The 18960-nt window shown below is 49.0% G+C and overlaps 1 protein-coding gene across 1 annotated transcript; it reads left to right on the top strand.

Moving 5' to 3' along the window:
• Positions 1 to 13964: 13964 nt before the first annotated feature.
• On the top strand, positions 13965 to 18960 carry LOC144168362 (uncharacterized). The gene is made up of 3 exons (XM_077697365.1): positions 13965 to 14139; positions 16293 to 16666; positions 18601 to 18960. The coding sequence occupies exons 1-3, from the start codon at positions 13965 to 13967 to the stop codon at positions 18958 to 18960; spliced, it is 909 nt and encodes a 302-aa protein (XP_077553491.1).

Genomic DNA, 18960 nt, shown 5'->3' with positions numbered 1-18960 from the left:
AGAGCTTATAAGCTTGCAGAGCGAGTGAGTTTAGCCGTAGTGTAATGCATACTCATTTTACTGCAGTAAGAATAGTAGGCTGAAACAATGCAAATTACGAAAGTACACGGAAACATAGAAGTACCAGTGCGTACTGCTGCTGTTACTGCGCGCAGTGTGCTTGTTATAGCTGCACAGCAGTGCGGCGCTTTGGGATTGTCTCAGAATCACACTGGCCGATCGGCCTAAACTACATTGTCTTACATGACCCAGGCCTATTTGCCGAACATACCCCATGTTTCACTAAACGATTACTACCTACCGTAACAAAAACAAGCCACGTTCAAGTCCAGTCAAAAACAAAGCAAAGGCGAAGAGCGGTGCAGAGCATTATGGTGACGCCATCTAGGAAGAATGACGGTAAACAGCTCCCCGCAGCCCGCTGCAATCTTAACAACTCTCTAGAAGTTCGCTTGAAGACTCGTACATATGACGTCATAGCAGACGTCACGAAACACAGAATTTGGCGGGAGAATAAAAATTTTAACTTAATTTCCCTGTGACTAAAGCATCAGTTGCTGCCGTAAAAGTGCTGGGGCACTATGAAGCACCAAATTTTTCGAATAAAACAAACCTGTGTTTTGTCTGCGTGGCCTTTTTAAAAAAAGTGGCGCTTTGCCCGTATCTTTGACGGGGGCGTTTTTCCTTGGCACGGTTGTGGACAGTGCGTCGTGCGCCGGCTAGGCTACTGTTCACTTCATTGGTGCAGCAATATATTATTTACGCATCCACTGACAGCCTCTTTGACTGTTACCGTAAGCGGTGTGGGCAGGGCCACAATTTTAGCCATACGCTGTACTTTATCCCTTCGACCGTTATGGTGGCTTGAAGATATTGTGCTGTGTTTCTAGGTTGCGTGCGCTCGCAGCAGCAGGCTCAGCTGTGTGACACCGCGTTTAGTTACCATCTACAGCCCACCCTAGGATCAAGGTAGTGGAACAGGATGCATAGAAGTCATGGACGCAGTATCTGAGTGCCGTCGGCCTTGCGCTAAAAGCACGGCTAGATTACCATTTCACTGCATTATTAATCTTAGGCCAAAGATAGGCTGGCGCGGAGCAGAACGCGGTGATAATAGTGTAGAGGTTCTGTCTTAGCTCCGTAATGCGAGGGGTGGTTGTTCGATTCCTGGTTTTTCCAGTTCGTTCTTTTTATAGTTGGTTTCAATAGTTGTGATTCCTGACGTTAGTTTTCGTTGCTTTCACGCTGGACGTCACTTTAGTGGAGTACTTATAGTACCGTCAAGCGACACCCTGCACACAGTGAATCACGAATTATATGCAGAGCAGACAACGTGCACAGAAAGAAATGGAGGCTGGGGACACTAATAGCATCGCTTTTACAACCCGGACCATGCGCGCAGATTATCGGTTACGCCGTGGTCCAGGAGATGAGCAACGACACGAGGGACGTGTCCGTGCTGCTCGCCGACGACGCGGTCACCGCTGCCAGCCTGCTGCGGGCGCTGATACAGCAGGGCGACCTGTCGGTGAGCCTGACGCTCACCTCGCCCGCACCGCCCGACCGCCGAGGCCAGTGCTTCGCCATCCGCGCGGGATTCCAAGTTCGGGAGGCCTACGTGTGCCGCTTCACCCGTCAAGAGCTGCTCGTCGACTACGCGAGGGTCTTCTCGTTTGGAACCTTGTGAATGTGGCTCCCGTCGTCGCCAAGCGCACGATTGCGCCACCTCACTTTGCACGGGACGGCGCAATACGTAGTGCGCCTAATGGTCCTGCAGTGCAGTGCTATCTCTTTTATCTTATTTAGGGTACATCCAGGGCCTCTTCCTGACGCATAATAGTAGAATGAATAGATATTATTATGTTTTCGGTGCATAGCAAGTACAAATAAAGAAAATGAAGGAAGTTCACGCTAACGTTTAAGTGTTGCAGGCTGCGAAGCTGTCACAGCCTTCACGACCATCACGTCTGTTTAAGTCCACGATTGCAGCCGATTTTCTTGTTATTCGCTGCCACGACGACTTTTACTCCATCTCTGTAGCTATAACGGCGAAGAAGCAGCAAATCGAAGAAGCTGAACGAACAAACAAAGCACACGCACTTAAACTATAGGCGCCCGCAGTCGCAACGTGTACCCTATCACGTGTTCTGTGTCGAGCAGGTGTCGTGATTCCTCCCCCCCCCCCCCCCCCCCGTGACCGCCGAGTACGCCGTTTGACTCTCAGGTACTAACTCACGGTAGTAGCAGAGTGCAATAAAGAAAAAAAAATCACGCCATATCCACGGAATGAATGATAAGTGGGGCGAAGCTCGAGAGGGGGAGATCATCGGTAACCGTAACTCTCCCGTGAAAGTTCGCCCATTACATCATTAAGAAAGACGTAAGACTGTGTGCGTACATCGTACAATCAACTTTTATTTTGTTCTTTTATTTTGTTCTTGTTCGTTTGTTGTTTCGTTTCTTCGTTTGTTCTTTTCATTTCGTCGTTGTCATGACTGGATTGCGAGGTCCCTTCATTACGACGGCTTTATGATCTGTGAAATGGAGCGAGAGAGGTTCTTGTACTGGCTGCAATGGGAAGTTTGCAAACACTAAGTCTATACACGTTCCTCGGATCGTGGTAGGGTTCATATGGATACATCTGAGTGCGTATTTGAAGAAAACTTTTATTTAGGGCGAACTTGTGCCCGAACAAGACGAGAGGAAACGAGCAAAGGTCCTTGCGTCTCGTTCGATCTCCGAGAACGACTGCCTGCGTTCGTGGCGTGATCTCTTGCGTGATCTCCCCCTCGCAGTGCACGTGCGCTCGCGCCTCCGTTGGCGAACACAGACAAGCTCGCGCTCCCGGTGCCGAGTTTGCGCTGCCGGTTGCAGCCGGTTCTTGCGCGTGCAACGCGGCCCACTTTGCGACATCTCCGAAAGCATGCGGCGGTCACGTACCACGAGACACAAGGGATGGACGGACCCATGGCTTTAGGAGCTTCGCCCCTAAAAAACGGTCGTAGCCAAGGGGGTAAGACGACTGGCTCTAACTCCGTTGATCTATCAGACAGGTCCGAATCCTGCCGGTGACGGTGGGTTCCTTTTCTTTATACACTTATACTGAGTTTGGTAAAATGCCGGAATCGACGAATTGCTAAACAGCTCCGCGGTTAAAAGCTCTCGTTCGTGGACTAGTCTCCGTAACTCTGCCAGCAAGCAGAATTAACCCCCGAAGCCACATGTCTGATGGCCTTCCAAATGTCGCGATTGGCGAGAGAAGCACACAATTACGGTACTCTCGGATCAAAGGTAATGGTAACTCGTGCATTCTGTACATAACCCCTTTTAAGGCTAAAAAAGTTACTGTACAACGCTTTACATAACCGCAATCACGCAGGCTCAGATCGGAGGCACGGTATACCAACGAGTGAGATCGCGTGGCCTTGTATAGTGTGCTGGTTAAGGCCAAAAGCATTCATGGCAATGAGGTGTTAAGTCCCCCAAGATTTATTACCCTACACTTATGAGCTGTTGTCGAGCATGATGATATGCTGTATACTTGGATTCAAGGAAATATTTGTTCGTGCGCAACATACATCGAAGTCGTCGTCATCATCCGAGCGCTTTTCATCTAACGGAGGAATGACCGCCTCCTTACTTACGTTAGGCCGCTGGATAACAAGCGGGTTCAAGATTACACGTTCGAGTGACAGTGGAAGGTCACCCGTCTCCCCGCTGGCGTCGAAATAGAAGTTGGGAGGCGGGCCGTATATGGAGCGGCTTAATGTTGCGGAAGGGTAAATTCATGACGGACGAACGCACGTTCAGTTTTCTCGCTTTACCTGCACTTACATCACATTTTGCAATAAAAATGGTAAACGTGAAACACGGAGATTTCAACACCCACGAGCGAAATTGCAACTGCAGAACGACGCCTCCTCCGTTGTTCGGTGGCCCAGCGCCGGCGGCGATGGTGAAACTGAGAGAAGCGAACCAAAAAACGCAGGTGGTCCAAATTATTCCGTAGCCTTGGATCTGCTACGGCGCGCCTCATAGCCCAGATTTAGCTTCGGTGTAGCTTCCTCGGGCATGTTCGCGCTCTTGTTGGATGGTGCACGTCAACTTGCGCCTCTAAAGAGCACAGAGGCCGGCCTGCCTCGATATTGCGAGTGGGGCTCCCCGGTAAGTAGCCGATATCAATGCACCAATGCCTGCGAACGCTGACACAAGCTCCACGACAGCCGTCATCTCAGGTGTTGGGTCAAGATTGCTCGGTAAACCTTCCCAGACGGTCTTATTGATCCGTAGCTCTCCACTATAGCCCGCGGCTGGTAGTCCAGGTGCACTGCGACACGTATATGAAATACCGAATTATATTTTATTTTGTTGCTACACAATATAACTACGTTTAGAGTATGTTAACGTACCCAGCATCTGCGTTACAGTTATTTTTGTTGTGCTTCGACTGTATGTTGGTATTTTATTTTGCCTAGCCTTGTTACCGGTTGCCAATAGCGACCTGGCAACCTTGTTGCCAATGGCCACTTTGCTGCCATTCCGGGGATATAACTCGCTTTCTTCGCTGTTGCTGGCGAACGTTAGACATGAAATTAATAAGGGTATCGTCCTGGGCACGTTGGTACTCCATTGTTAAATAAAATGATTGCGCTAAAAAATTCCCGCGCCTTCCCGCGAGGGGAACACGAGTAAATGCAGAGCATTGGGGGTCGTTAACGCCGCGTAAAGTCGCGTTAGGGTGGGTAGTTGGGTCGTAGTTGCGTTGGTGTTGGTTTGGGGTAGAGAGAGGAGAGTAAAGTCGCGTTAGGGTGGAGCGAGCGTCAACCAAGGAAGGAAGGAGCAACGCAGTGACTGAAGCACGAGCGACCGCTAGCCGCTTTATATTTGCAGCGCGCGCAGTAGAGGGAGAGCAGTACGGGGGGGAGAGCGTGCATGCGCAAGCAGCGCGCGCCATTCCACGCCCCACCGCGCTGCTATCACGCACCTGTTACGCCGAGACCGCGACGGAGCGAACGGGCTGACTACGACGCATGCCCAGCTGCTGTTGAGAGAGAGGAGGGAAGGAGGAGAAGCGCACCTGCTGCGGACGCGGAGCTGTGGACGCCGTCCGACGCAGGAAGAGGCGAGGCTAAGAAATGCTCTACATTTAAAACGCTGCGACAATGCCACCCCAACCCCGCCTATTACGCAAAAGGGCATGAGAGCATACGCGCGGCGGCCAGGCGATAGCGCACTTGGCCTCGCACGCGGCGAGTGCGCGCCGAAGAGGCTCGCATGCCACCGCTGCTTTCGCCTGCCGCGGTGACGCGGAGGAGGAGGAGGACCGGATGGAAGGAGGACTGGATGGGCGCTGCGGTCACCGGCGCGGAAGACGACAGCAGTGACGACGAGGAGGAACCGGAACCCATGCAGGTTGTGTCGCATCAGGAAGCATTGCAAATGATCGACTCCCTGCGCGCTAAAAACCTTCCGCTCGGCCACGCGCAGCAGTTGGACGCTTTGCAAAAAGATGTCAATAAGATGGCCAGTAAGCAGTCGAAGCTGACTGCTTACGGTTTTCTACCTGCTAAAAAGTGAAAAGTTTAAGCAACTCCCCCTCATTAAGTGCTCTTGTTTATCATGTTCCCCTCATTAAATGCTCTTGTTTGTCACGTTTTCTTTGTTATTTTCGGCATAACCCGCTTATCACAATAATCGGTTATAACAATGATATTTTCATGGCACCTCAATATTGTTATAAGTGGACTCGACTGTATACCCTCTGCGAGCAGCGCGCAGACGGGCTTAGAATATAATCGGCGTCCGCGACTAAACGCTTCTTCGAAATATCGTCACATGGCACAGGGAGCCTGCAGAATAAAGGATAAACTGAAATCAGAGGGCGTTATCACATACCACACTCTTCTAACGACACCTTTCATCGCTTGTGAGCTGCGTATACCCTGTATACTTCTAAAAATGCGTCCGCCGAACGATCAGCTGTGCATTGAAGTCGAAAAACAAAACGCCAGTGAACGCTAGATTTGTGTGTGTGATTACTAAAACGTTAATTGCTTGATTCCGCTCTGCATTTGTACACAGCGTCCCCCTCCCCTACCCCCCCCCCTATGTCTGGCGAAATAGCAGTGCATTTCGCGTATAGTTGGTCTGGTGAGCCCTACCTGGCTTTAGTTTCGACGGACGTCTTTAGCATATAAGAAGCTGCAGTGTGTTTTTTTTTTTCTTCTTTCAGTTAGAGCTATTAGGTTTCTTCCGCACTTGCACAGCATGTATTTTTGCGTGGTTTCATATTAGAGTGCCTTGGTTCTTGCTATAAGGCGTGTATGGGCACATATTTAACGACGTACAGGCTTGGAATATACTTAACATTTTCGCATGGTTTATATTCTTACAATAGGCATTAGTTATTGTCCGGGATCGGTTGATCACGTCCCCGAAACATATTTTTCTGCGAAGTATATACTCGAAACGAAGCCGCATTCGTTGTCTACGCTGAAAAATGAAGTCAACCTCTCCCTGTGCCAGTATCAGGTCTAAACGAGGTGACAGTAGAATTCATTTGTGCCTGACGTATTTGGAGGTGACAGGGGTCATATGCTGTCTCCGACTCCCGGAAGAGCGGCGACGATGCGCGCAGAACCGCGTCTCCGCGGGTGGCTCTTGCAGGCAATTGCGTGCTCTACGAAGACGCAGCTGCTTTTTAAGGGACCTATAGACGTACTCTTTGCTTATAGACGTCATCATAACAAGGTTTTTTTAGGGCGCAGAAAGGCGAAAAGAAGCGAAACAGAACCAAAACACTGCACGAGCCCCTATCAGCCACGCAGCGCACATCCGGTCAACGCCGCGGAGAAGCGGCGGCAGGCGGCGCAGCGATCGCGAAGCTCAAGGCGTATAAGCACAGCTCTCAACATCTGTCTTTCCCGTCAGTCTTTCAGTCGGGAACACTTCCTTTTCAAGTTAATTTGTTAGATCCCAACTTACAGCCACATAATTAATCCCCGCGGCCATACGCATTGTTTCTTTTATAAGGAGCACGGAAGTTTTTATTTTAAAATAGCTACAGCGCGAACAGTAACAAGGACAAAGAAAAACCACAGGACGAGCGCTGAAGGGGAAGGCTTGTACAGCGCTCGTCCCGTCGTTTTTCTGTGTCCTTGTTTCTGCCCGCGCTTTACCTATTTCAAAAAGAACCACCAACTCGCCCAACAGGACACCATGTAACGGAAGTTTTCATTTGTTACTGCTTTTAAAGTGCGCGCCATTTCGTGGTAACTCTTGGTCTGAGCTCTCATTCGTGATTTGCTGCCGTATGTACGTGCTTCTACCGCTACTTTACTTACACAGCATTCGGTGCTGTTCTGTGCCAACCATGCTACAAGATCTTCCTCCAATGCCTCAGCCGCCTGTGGCCTGGTCTTCAAATACCGCGACATCGATTTCCTTCGGCGGCGCAGTTTAATAACAGCGGGCTTCCCATGCCTGCAGAGAGTACCGTGCCGGTTCTTGGACCCAGATAGAGAGGGAGTGGAAAGGGGGAGCGCATATATTACGGCCCCGAACGGGACCTGCTATATTTTTTTCATAAATTAAGAGTCGTTAAGCAATGGCGCGGCGTTCAAAGAGAACGCGCGCTCCAGACCGGCGCCATCCATATAGCAACAGGGCCTGCAGGGCCCATGCGTTGCTGTCTTTGGGCGATTGGCTAGACGGGCCTGCTGGTGATGACACTCCTTTCTGCGGCGGATTGCGCAGAAGAGTGGAATTCCGGTTCATGATGGGGCTCTTAATAATGATCCATTTTTCATGCCTTACCTTACGTAGGAGGCGGCGTGGGAACAGGTCGGCTAGAAAGCGCGTCTGCAGGAAAACTGGAGGGGGAAAGTTTCATCACCTTGTTTTGTATATGGCACGTCTAAGCGTTTATTAGTTCTGCGTATAAGGTGTATTAGTTCATTGCCTGGGCTCAGTGCATATTAGTTTTTGTAGTTCACCACCCATACTAAGCTTATATTAGTTTTTTCTCCAGGTTTGCCGCATCAGCGAGGAGTAAAAGCAGGTGAATAGCTTCTCCATCTTATTTTTCTGATGACGTTTGCTTCGTTTCATTTACTTTTGTATACCTCATTCTTTATGGCAGCCGGAGAGACCGCCGCCGCTTGGGAAAGCCCTGCATTCGACGGTTGCGCAGTGCGGTCGAGAACAGGGAAATTGCGAAATATACAAGTAAAAGCTCCCGCGGACTCCCTTCTTTCTCTCTAGCTCCGCTCAGATATCTTTGATGAAGTTTTTCATTGCGCAACGCTGTGAGTGCATGAAGGCTGAAAGACGGCTGAGTCTCCATCCTTCAGCGGGCGCTCTCATTATGCCACCGGGATTACATCGACTTACGTGTCAATTTGTCAAAGGTGTCGGGAGCTTTGGACCTGCTCCCTTACTCGCCCGTTCTCACTTTCTCTCTCTCTCTCTCTCCTCCTACGTCACTCTCTGTCCATCTATCTTTCTCTCTCGCAAGATCTCTCTCGATGTCTGCGCTCATTTTTTCCAGTGCTTTACATTTTATCCTGGCGTAAACGAAATTTCGCAATGTCCAATTACCTTTCCATAAGTGCATACACTTTAATGCATACTTTGTTATAAAACGCGTGAACTGTAATGGTACGCTGGCAAATTACTGTGTTGCTTGTTACAACGTCATCTGAACAAAAATTATGGCAGCAATAACTGGCACCAGACGTGCGTTAGGTGTGTCAGCTTGACCGTTAACACGCTCCGCCTGTAGTAGTAGTAGCACCTTTATTGGTAAGGAGGGCCAGAGGCCGGTTTAGGGAAGAGGAAGGGGGAGTAAGGGGAGGGGAATGCAGCGTCTTTTACAGGGACGTGGCAGCTTGCAGGGACCAGAGGCGACCCCAGCAACACTGCCCGTGCTAGGCCACTTTGGATAGCAAACAGCCCTATTTTGTGCAGTAGAGGTTTCTCCATAGTATGATAGTCTTCTGGGGTGCTTGTGGGCGCGTGGAAAGATGTAATGATGTCTGAGCGATGTTGCGAGAAGAAGGAGCAATCCCGAAGGAGATGGTTGAGGTCTGCATATGTGAGGGTATTGCAGAATGTACATTTGAAAAAAAAAAAAAAAAAATGGGCAAATGAATGCAGGCGCAAAGCCCCAACGGAGGTACGCGATGGCCGTTGATTTTCAATGAACTGAATGATTTTCAATGAACTGAATGATTTTCACCATTAGCAACCGCCTATTGAGGTCCACTGCAGGACGAAGGCCTCTCCCATTCCCACACAAAAAATCACGACCAACGAGAGACTAACAGCTTTCCTGTACAACATTTAATGGGCATAACAGAGCGCACCCCCCGTTAGGTTTTGCGATGCTCTTGTTAGGGTAGGCTGAGTGTTGAGGGGTGAGGCCAAGTTTAGCCGGGATTTACAAGGCCGTTCCAATCGGTCTCCCACACTGAAAGTGGATCCCAGGGTGGAAGAGGCCAGGTCGACCCCCAGCTCCGCTGTTTCTCCAACCTTGCACCACTAGTGCAAGCTGCGCCAAATTTTTTTTTTAAAGACGATAGTCTTTCTTGGGCTACATAAACCCAGACATTTTGGTCTGTCTGTATGTCTGTCTGTCCGTCTGTCTGTCTGTGACTCGATTCAGCCAACCGGCCAAAGCAAAACAATGCCTGCGCAATAGTCTTATATAGTCACAGCTAGATCTACCCGTTTAGTCCGGTGTAAGGTTCATACTTGTCAACATTGTTGAAGAAGAACAAGACATTGCGCAAATATGAGAGAACAAATCAATACAGAAGTGATATTTGCAGTGTTCCTTTATAAAAAAGTCAAACATGCTTGACTTCTGCGAAATTAAATACTTCATAAACTGCAGAAAAAGAATTCACTGCATCGTCGCCTGCTGTCGCCCGCGCCACTATAGCTTCTGGCGCCATTATAAGAAATCAACCGGCAACAGTTACGCAAGGTTCCGCTATATAGGTTCCACGTTCTGCTTGCAACGCACGTGGAGTAGGGAAACGTGGTTCTATAAACGTTGAAGTAGGGCGCCTCGATTAACGCGCGTCTTCGCCGTATGGCAGCGTTCGCATCGAGACACCCGATTTGGAGCAGTGGAACGCGGGAAATTTAAAATGATTTAAGCAAACCTTTGGCGTCTTTACCTTGGGAGGAGCGCGACACAAAAGGAACAACATGAGAGGTGAGCGGGAAAGCGAAGGGAGGTATTTACTTCGCAAAAGCCGATAAAGACTATCGTCTTTTGACGACATTTGCAACGCAAGTAGCAGATACGCGGCCAATTTTTTTTTTCCTTTTAGTAGCCCAAGAAAGGCTATCACCTGTACAATGGTATATAGTTAGAGGTGCGCATGCGCATATTCCCCTTGTGCTCCCACTCGAACACGTGCGAAAGCCGCGGCCTCACTCTTGAAGTTGATACCCTATCTGCGGTGGCGCACCCTTTATAAGCGATGCAGTTTTAATGCATAGCATTCTTTGCCGAGTACCCCCACAGTCAGGATCCTGGAACACCCTGCATTTCCACGTAAATGCAGATATAGCAGAAGTTCCACCTGCAGTCGCTTTAACAGCGTAAATAGAGATAACTGGTCGCACGAAATTTTGAAAAATTAAAAAATAAAAAGATGCAAAAAATTGCGGGAAATGGAGAAACCTGTAATGTCCTGCATTTCCACAATAATGCAGATTTCGCGAAAGTTCCACATGTAATCCTTGTAATAGCGTAAATGGAGATCATTGGTCCAACTAAATTTTGAAAAAGTAAAAAAACAAGAAAAATATAAAATCATTACGGAAAATGTAAAGACGTATAACGCTCGGCATTTCCACAATAATGCAGAAATCGCGAAAGTTCCACGTGTAATCGTTACAATAACGTAAATTGAGATGCTTGATCGAACGAAATTTTTAAAAACTAAGAAAATTGAAAATATATAAATAATTTGGGAAACTGGCGAACCGTGTTACGCCATGCATTTCCACAATAATGCAGCTGTCGGGAATGATCCACTTGGAGTTGCTATAATAGCGTAAATGGAGATAATTAGTCGGACAGGATTTAGAAAAGCAAAAACTTTGACCGTAAAAGCTCACACTCAAGAGAAGTGGCACAAGAATGCTACGCATTAGTAGATAATTCTCTGAATTTCTGCAGAATTTCTTTACCGCGAAGCAGTATATGTCGAAGCAGTATATGCGGGATGGTAGTGCGGCGGGCGCCTTGGCGCACGGGCCGAGTCCTCGCACTGGATGGCCATCGCATCGTCTCGGGAGCATTTCTGGGCCCGCGGTAAGGGTCCGAAGATGGCAGGATGGTGGTGGGCGCGTACGGCCAAAGGAGTGCGACCCCTCACGATCGTGTACGAATACCTGTCGGTTTTTTTACTACGACCGTGGTACTGGGCAATTTCGGCACGCTGGAGGTCACCTCCCGCACAGGCGGGGGTCGCACACAACGCCACTCGGCAAGGTATGTACAGGTGTCGTCATAAATAATTGGTACAAGAACTTGTGGATATCCCAAAAGGCTTGTCTTGTTGGCTTTATGACAGCCATTACCAATTTACAGGAAGGTTTTGCTGTTAGGGAGGACTTCGTTAAACGAACACCAACGCAGCCAGGCAGCTTACGGAAGAAGTCCCTGTAAATTAACGAGAGCGTGTTCCATTTATTTCGGACGGCGCCTGTACGTACTCAAAGCTCACCCACAGAGGTAGGGCAGTTTGTCGGTGCATATATAGGGAGGTGGACGTGAGCCGCTTGCCGAGATCTTGCTTTGGACGGCCGTGCAAGGTGGAGGTATAGCACCCGTCTGGCTGGCGAGGAGCGGTGGCAGTTGAAAATAAATGTCCTATTGATTCCGATACCTGTCACTCTACACATAGTTATATAAGGTAAAGCCCTATTCTAAACGGATATAAATTCAGCCTCACGATTCTGCAACGCAGCTCGGTAAAGTTCATCTCTCAATGCCCCGAACCACGAAGGCGAACAATCCACCCGAACTTTAAATGTGTGCACACTTCATTTGATAAGAGTGCATCTCGACGAGTACCGCCTTGATGCCAAAGTATTTTTGCTCGTAAAGATGCAAAAAGGGCCAGGTTTTGGATGCCTAACTGAACGGGTACTCTGACAGCGATACTAGCTGGACTGCCCGCTCTCTCGCTATCCGTGGTGCCCGTACGCCCAGGGGCCCACACCAAACATGCCTCCTTTACGTGCCTTGGAAGAAAATAAAGCAGTGCGCGGTACGAAAATTATAGAGTCTGAAGAGGGAGTGAGTGCCGAAATAGCTGACATGGAATCAGATAATATGATAATTTCACTTACATGTTGCGGTAGTTTACATGGAGCGGGAGCTATTGCTAAAACTTCTGCCATTTGTATTGAGTTGGTCTTCTGCCGGCCTTTCATTTTATTGCGAAGGAGTATATGTCTAACCCCCGCCCCCCGTTATCACTCCGCTGAAGCCGCTTTGGGGCTCCCCTTCACCACCGCCTACACAACTGCTATTCCCCTTGCCACCATTGACTGATGCCTCTTTCACAAGTTGTGCAATCAGCTGAAGACGGCGGTAGCACCGTTATCAGGTGGTTGCGGAGAACCAACAGAAGCGGGAAGGGAGGCAAAAATGACCGAAAGCCGCCGCCACTACCGCCTCTAATTCCACCTTGACGAGTAGCTGTGAATCCCTCCCGGTTGAAGGGCAACTTGCCCGGTTAAAACGCCGGCGTGAGCCCATGATTCCCTTTCAGCTTCAAAGGCTTTTGGAGCGAATTTTCGCCGGTGTATTTCACGCCTAAGTATGCGCCCATCACCGGTTGCCCGCTTATACGTGCACGCGTTTGGTGTGAAAGGAGGGGGGCGTGCACGTACAGCTGGGATTCATGCCGCTACCGATGACATGCCCTTTGTGATGGCGGAAAATTTAAACGTGGGAGTCTCATGGCTTAATATGCCCTGTCAGGTAACTCCGTAATCGACCGGTTTGGGTCAGGGTTGGTGTTTTACATAGACAGTAAGACGCCTACGACGGGGGAGGGAAACGGACCGCCACATGTTTGTCCGCAAGAATGAAGCTCGAGTAATTCCAGGTTTTAACTTGTTATGGGGCGGACGCATGTCATTCGCTCGGAGGAACAACGGCGGGAACAGCAGGAGCATCCGCCACCAGAACAGAAGCGTGAATAGGTGCGAAAACAACGGAAGTCGCTTGATTTCGCGCCAGTATTACTTGTTCACCTCAAAAGGCTTCCACACCGACATTTTCGATGCTGTATTTCTCTTCTAAGCACGCGCACATAGCCGGTTGCCGGTTTATGCGTGCATGAGTTGCTCGTGCAGGAAATTGGCGGGAGGGGCCGGGGCACGCGCAGCTGTAGCTTTTGTGCTTTTACTGATGATATCTCCGATGTGTTGGTAGGTGGTTTAAAAGATAACGTCGAACGGCCCAATGCGACCTGTCCAGTGTCTTCGGTGGTAGAGTATTCGGTCGGTGCGTTACACAGACAGTAAGATGCCAACGACGCGGGAGGGAAGCAGACAGCTCCATGTTTGTCCGAAGCTCGGGTCTTTCCAAGTTTCATTCAGCTAATTGGATGGGAAGTATGCATCTCAATCGGAAATTACAAATAAACGTGTCTTGTTTCGTGACCTGCTTGGACTGCGTACAGCTTCGCAGGCCATCCTCCTTCCCAGAGGGAAAGGGCACTATTTTTTTTTTTTCCTTTTCTTACTTATGTGCCCTTTTGCCCAAATAACGCACTCGCAAGGCCTTTCCAGTTCCCCTCCGTGGGTGCGCGCCAGTACCGTAAAGGAGAGAAAGAAGAATAATCGCAACGACACCATCATCATCAGCAGCAGCAACAGGGGCAGCCTCCCTGTAAAGGGAACCTGCTGAAGCGTTCTCGGGCGTCGCAATGTCTTTGGCGGCGAGTGAAAGCCACACATCGATTACGCCAACACGTCGCTCGTCGGAGGTCCAGCTCAAGGTAGCGGAGCGAGTATGTTGCTCCGAGGGCCTGCTGCCTGTGAATTACCTGGAACTCTTCAGAAAGATTGCGGCCAAGTTCGAGGTGTCCATGGACGACGAAGGTACGGACTCGCGCAGTCACAAGGCATGAAAAAAATTAACAGTGACGCCATTCATTGATTCCGGCGTTTCACAAAACTCAGTATTACAGTATAAAGACAAATCAGCGGCGTCGGCAGGATTCTAACCTGTGTCTGGTAGATTAATGGAGTTAGAGGTAGTCGTCTTGCCCACTTGGCTACCACCGGTTTTTTTTATTATTATTATTATTATTATTGCACGTGGCTACGACTGTGAATTAGTACCCGAGAGTCAAACGGCTTGCACTCTCGGCTGTGGCTGACAATGAAAGACGAGGAAGAGTCGATTGAGGTCTTTAACAGAGATGAAGAGTACTCAACTACACTCGATGAGGACTAAATACAGCTTCGCTGCAACTCCAAGTCTCAGCCTGGTGTGGGCTTTCTTTAATTGTGTTTTGATTTTTTGAGCGCGATTTCTCTCTCTTTCCACATGGCCGAATGGACAGCAGTTGTGTGTTTGCAGTACACCATGAAAATGATACCGGTGCGACCGTCTGCTTAGCATGCAAGGTGGTCGGTACGGCATTGAAATGGTCGTACGTATGTACTGACTAGCATGTGTAAGAAAGAGTGACGTGTAACAAGCGATAAAGTTCACCCCGATTCCGGCTCATCAGAGTCAAAGCAGTTGTACGTACTTCGCCGTTGAGGAATATAGTTTCAATGAGCGCTTGAAGAAACTAAGCAATTGGAAGCAACATTAAAAATCAGTAATGGAAACCTAACCGGCTCTGATGCGGTGCTTTTTGGTGTGCTCCCATGCATCGCGCACCCGTATTGAAGGTTTTCGCACATAGCCGTGATCTTTATTCATAAAATTACAAAATAGTGAGAATAGTAAACTAAATTAGGATTGAATGTTGACTTTTTTGATTGAATGTTGATTGAATGTTGAAACTTGAAACTTTATTGAAAATTGAAACTTTGATTGAATGTTGACATAATTTTAATTATGGGTAAGAGTGGTTTAGAAGGTGGGTTAATATTAATTAGGGCTTATTAAGGTCTATTGTGATACATTACGGAAAATTAAAATTAAGATAGTATAAGGTGTATTACAGTGGGACTAAGGTAGTATAATATTAATTATGGGTGGCTGCTGTGTGGGAATATATATAAAAGGTACCCGTTACAATGCCACTCCGACATTTCGCCTTCTACGCACATAAGAAGGATTCAGTCTCCCGAGAAATTTGCTTCGTGACAAACCCGGAAGGTAATCCGCAAAGTTGACTTCGCAGGATGGCATGCAAATACTCCGGTTCTGCACATACAGAGCTATCAGTCGGCTTGTCTGCGACACACTTGAGCAATGCGGGAAAGCCAGACATAAAACTGCGTGCACACAGTAGGCTCTATGAAAATGGTGGCTGTCTAGATTCAGCAAGGCTTGGGAGTGGGCTAGTTGGTGTTTTAGGCTGTCTAGAGCTGTCTAGAGCCCCAGAAGCAACTTGCTTTGAAAATACGAGTAATACGAATCTGTTAACATTCCTTTTAACCACGGTGTGCGCCATCGTTTTTGCGATACTAGAAAGTGACCCCGGACCACTCGAGGCTCGTACAGGGTATGCACAACTGACACGGTGGCACTGTCTACTTCCACGACAACGGCATGGGCCACACCAACCACACACATAAAAAAAGACTTGCTGTAATGTCCGCGGAACTAACTAGCTTTTATTTTTTTTCCAACGAAGCCCTTTTTCAGGTTCACTTAAGAGGGATTTGATACTTCCCGACCCGCGGGCTTAAACACCATCGTGCACCAATACCAAAGCTTGAAAAATGCATATCAATACTCACAACGACCTAGTCTGCTTATTTTAGAGATATGTCCCTTCTGTATAGACATAATAAAAGAAAAACGTGCTCGTTAGCCAGCTAGCGCCATCTAGTAAAAAGTGGGGGCACCAAAATGTGTTTATTGTTCATTTTTTATCTCAGTGAAGAAGTGATATATCTCTAGATGAAGCAAACTAGGCCAATAAGTACACTTCATGAATTTGTAAAATCTTTCTTATTGGTACACGGTGATTTTTAAGCCGATGGGTTATGAATTAGCAAGTTCCATAGGAATGTGGTCGGGTGAGTTACCCTTAATTCGAGCTCGTTCTCGATATTGATGTGTACAGACAACGTCGCGGCCAGCCTGGCGACCATCAACCTGAGCGAGGAGACCGTCTACCTGGGCCTGCTAAGCATGAGCAAAGCTGAGGGCTGGTGGGACATCTTCCAGCTGGTCAAGGACACGGTCGAGAAGAACGCCCAGCTGAACGTGTTCGCGCGCATCACGAACGAAATGCAGTGCGCCTGCAAGATCTCCGACGTGCTGCCCGTCCGCTCGCCCTTCATGCTCGTCAAGACCGTGCCCAAGGTGATGGAGCCGAACCGGCTTGTGTACCGCATACCGGGCGTCACGCTACATGCAATCACTCCCGAAAACTTCAAGCAGGTGGCCCACTTCGACGAGCGCATCATGACCGGAGCCCGCGAGCAGTACTTGTCCGTGAGTAGTGCTCCTAAGCATGCTCCTCTCAAGGTGCTCTACCAAAACGTATTTTAACCACACTGACGCAAGACTTTGACTTTTGAGTGGGCTGCGGGTTAATTTTGGCCACCTGGGAATGTTTACGTGCGCAGAAATATCGACACACGGGCGTTTTCACTCGTCTCTTCTATCTAAGAAGCAGCGATCGTTGCCGGGCAGAACCAGCGTCCTTGTGCTCAGCAGCACTACGCCTTATCCACTTAGCCACCAGGACAGGTGCTGAAAAGAACTTTAGGGCAGTCGTTTGGTCTGGTTAGTGTTGAGTGAACTTGGGGAGCCAAAGCAATAACAAAGATTGGCAAAGCTTGCACAAAGTCGCGCAAGGCTTGTACCATGGTGGAGCTGGTGGATTTCTTTCTATGTAAGCACTGAAGGACCCACCATCACGCATTGCATTAGGTTTGAAATTGTTTATTTGCAGGTTCCGTCCTCGCTTTTTATGGTGGTAGTAGTAGTCATCGTCACATCCATCTATGTCGTCTTCCTCCTCATGCGTGACTGGCAGGCCCGGATCGTTTTGTCCACAGGTTTTCACATTTCTCCCAAAGTGGAACGCGTCAGCACGCGCTAGAACCGGCGGCAACCGGCTTCACGAACTGGGCGTCTGTAGCGCGAGCTGTCTTGTACTCCCCCAATGAGGTGCAGACGCACGTGAACTGTTTTCCTCGTATTTTTTGCGAGCTGCACGCGGAAACCTGGACGACGCCGGGCGCTCCTCGTAAGGAGCGTGCACACGCAAGAGGTAAAGGGCGGTAGTAACTATGACCGGGGGTTTCCCCATGACGCCGCACACATTACGGCCAGCAAACACTCCGCTGCTAAAAAGTGAGCAAAAAAAAAAACAGAAAATACCAAAATGATGGTTTTGGACAGGTTTGATGCTGAAGTGACAGAATAGAAGTTAATAGTAGATCATGGACAAAAGGATAAAGAAGGGGAAAGTTATGCCAAGACAAACTCACAGACACGTTGGCGAAGCAGAGTCGGGCAATCATTAAACCTTTATTGATTCTATGAAGTGGTCAATACACAAACCAGTAAATTTTGAAAGGCAGCAGGCCCATATTAATCAATGCCATTCCGTAGGAGTACTAAAAAAGCATGAGGAAGAGAGTAAAGCAGGAGACCAATTGAAAAACATTATTATTTCTTCAAAACAACCCAATGATATGTCCAGTCAGGCAGGAACGCCAAAGTAGTTAGGTCGATGTTGCTAAAGAAGGATTCCTGGCCTCGTTGTTTCACGTTTCATTGCCACCAACTCAACATGTGATCTCAAGAGTATCGACTGGCTGACCTTACAGTCACGACTAATTCCTCAAACGTTCTTGTGTATAACTCGAGTAATTTTCGCATAATTACTATTCAAAGCGAAGGCTTTCTTTTGTGCGCAACACAGCGTTTGAGCTCTAGTTCTACCAGGTTACAGAGACATGGGAGCCACGCGTCGCAACTCTAAGGGTAGCAGCTTCTGGCGTTGTATTTCCCAAACACTCCGGAGCGCCCAACAAAGTGCTAAAATACCAAACGATGAATGAAACTTCTCCCCTCGTACGTTCGCCCGTAATTACTTCTGTGCATTACCGTCGGCATCGCCATCCCTACCTGCCCCTGACTAACTCGAGCAGCGGAATGACGGTGTCCTCCCTCTTCGTAGGACGCAACTAACAGGAGAATGACGAGAGGGAGGGGGGCTGGTATCGCGGAATTGTCCGCTTAGAAATGGTATCGCGATTCATGGAGCCTTTCCAAATGAGAGACAGTGACAGTAGAAGGTAAATCGTCATCCCTTTCCTCAAGAGACTTCCCACTTGCCCTTTACGTTCGGGAAGACGTTGCCGTGAAAGCATCGCCGGGTCGGGGCTGCCCTCACGGTGCGTGCCATCTTTCAGGTGATGACGTCGGACCCGGGCAGCTACAGCCAGGTGGCCATGGAGAACGGGGACGTGTGCGGCTTCCTGCTCATGCAGCAGCTGCGCGACGGCCCCGCGCTGGCCACGCACCTCGTGGCCGTCGACAAGCACGTGGCCAAGCTGCTGCTCCTGCACGCGCAGCAGAGCTTCTCGCCGGCCAAAAACAAGGGAGTCGTGCTCGTGGTGCCGTACCTGAACACGAGCGGCGCCGAGGGCAAGAACTACAGCTTCGCCGAGGACCTGCGGCTGCAGGGGGACAAGGTCTCCTGCCTGCTCTTCTCCCGCTCCGCCCTGCCCTACGCGTACAACAAGATCTACTCCCTCGGTGACTACATCTGA

Source organism: Haemaphysalis longicornis, unplaced genomic scaffold (genome assembly GCF_048455015.1).
Source record: "Haemaphysalis longicornis isolate Haplotype H1 unplaced genomic scaffold, Haemaphysalis longicornis Haplotype H1 scaffold_2, whole genome shotgun sequence".
Taxonomy (NCBI): Eukaryota; Metazoa; Arthropoda; class Arachnida; order Ixodida; family Ixodidae; genus Haemaphysalis; species Haemaphysalis longicornis.
This window is presented reverse-complemented; position numbering and strand designations above follow the sequence as displayed.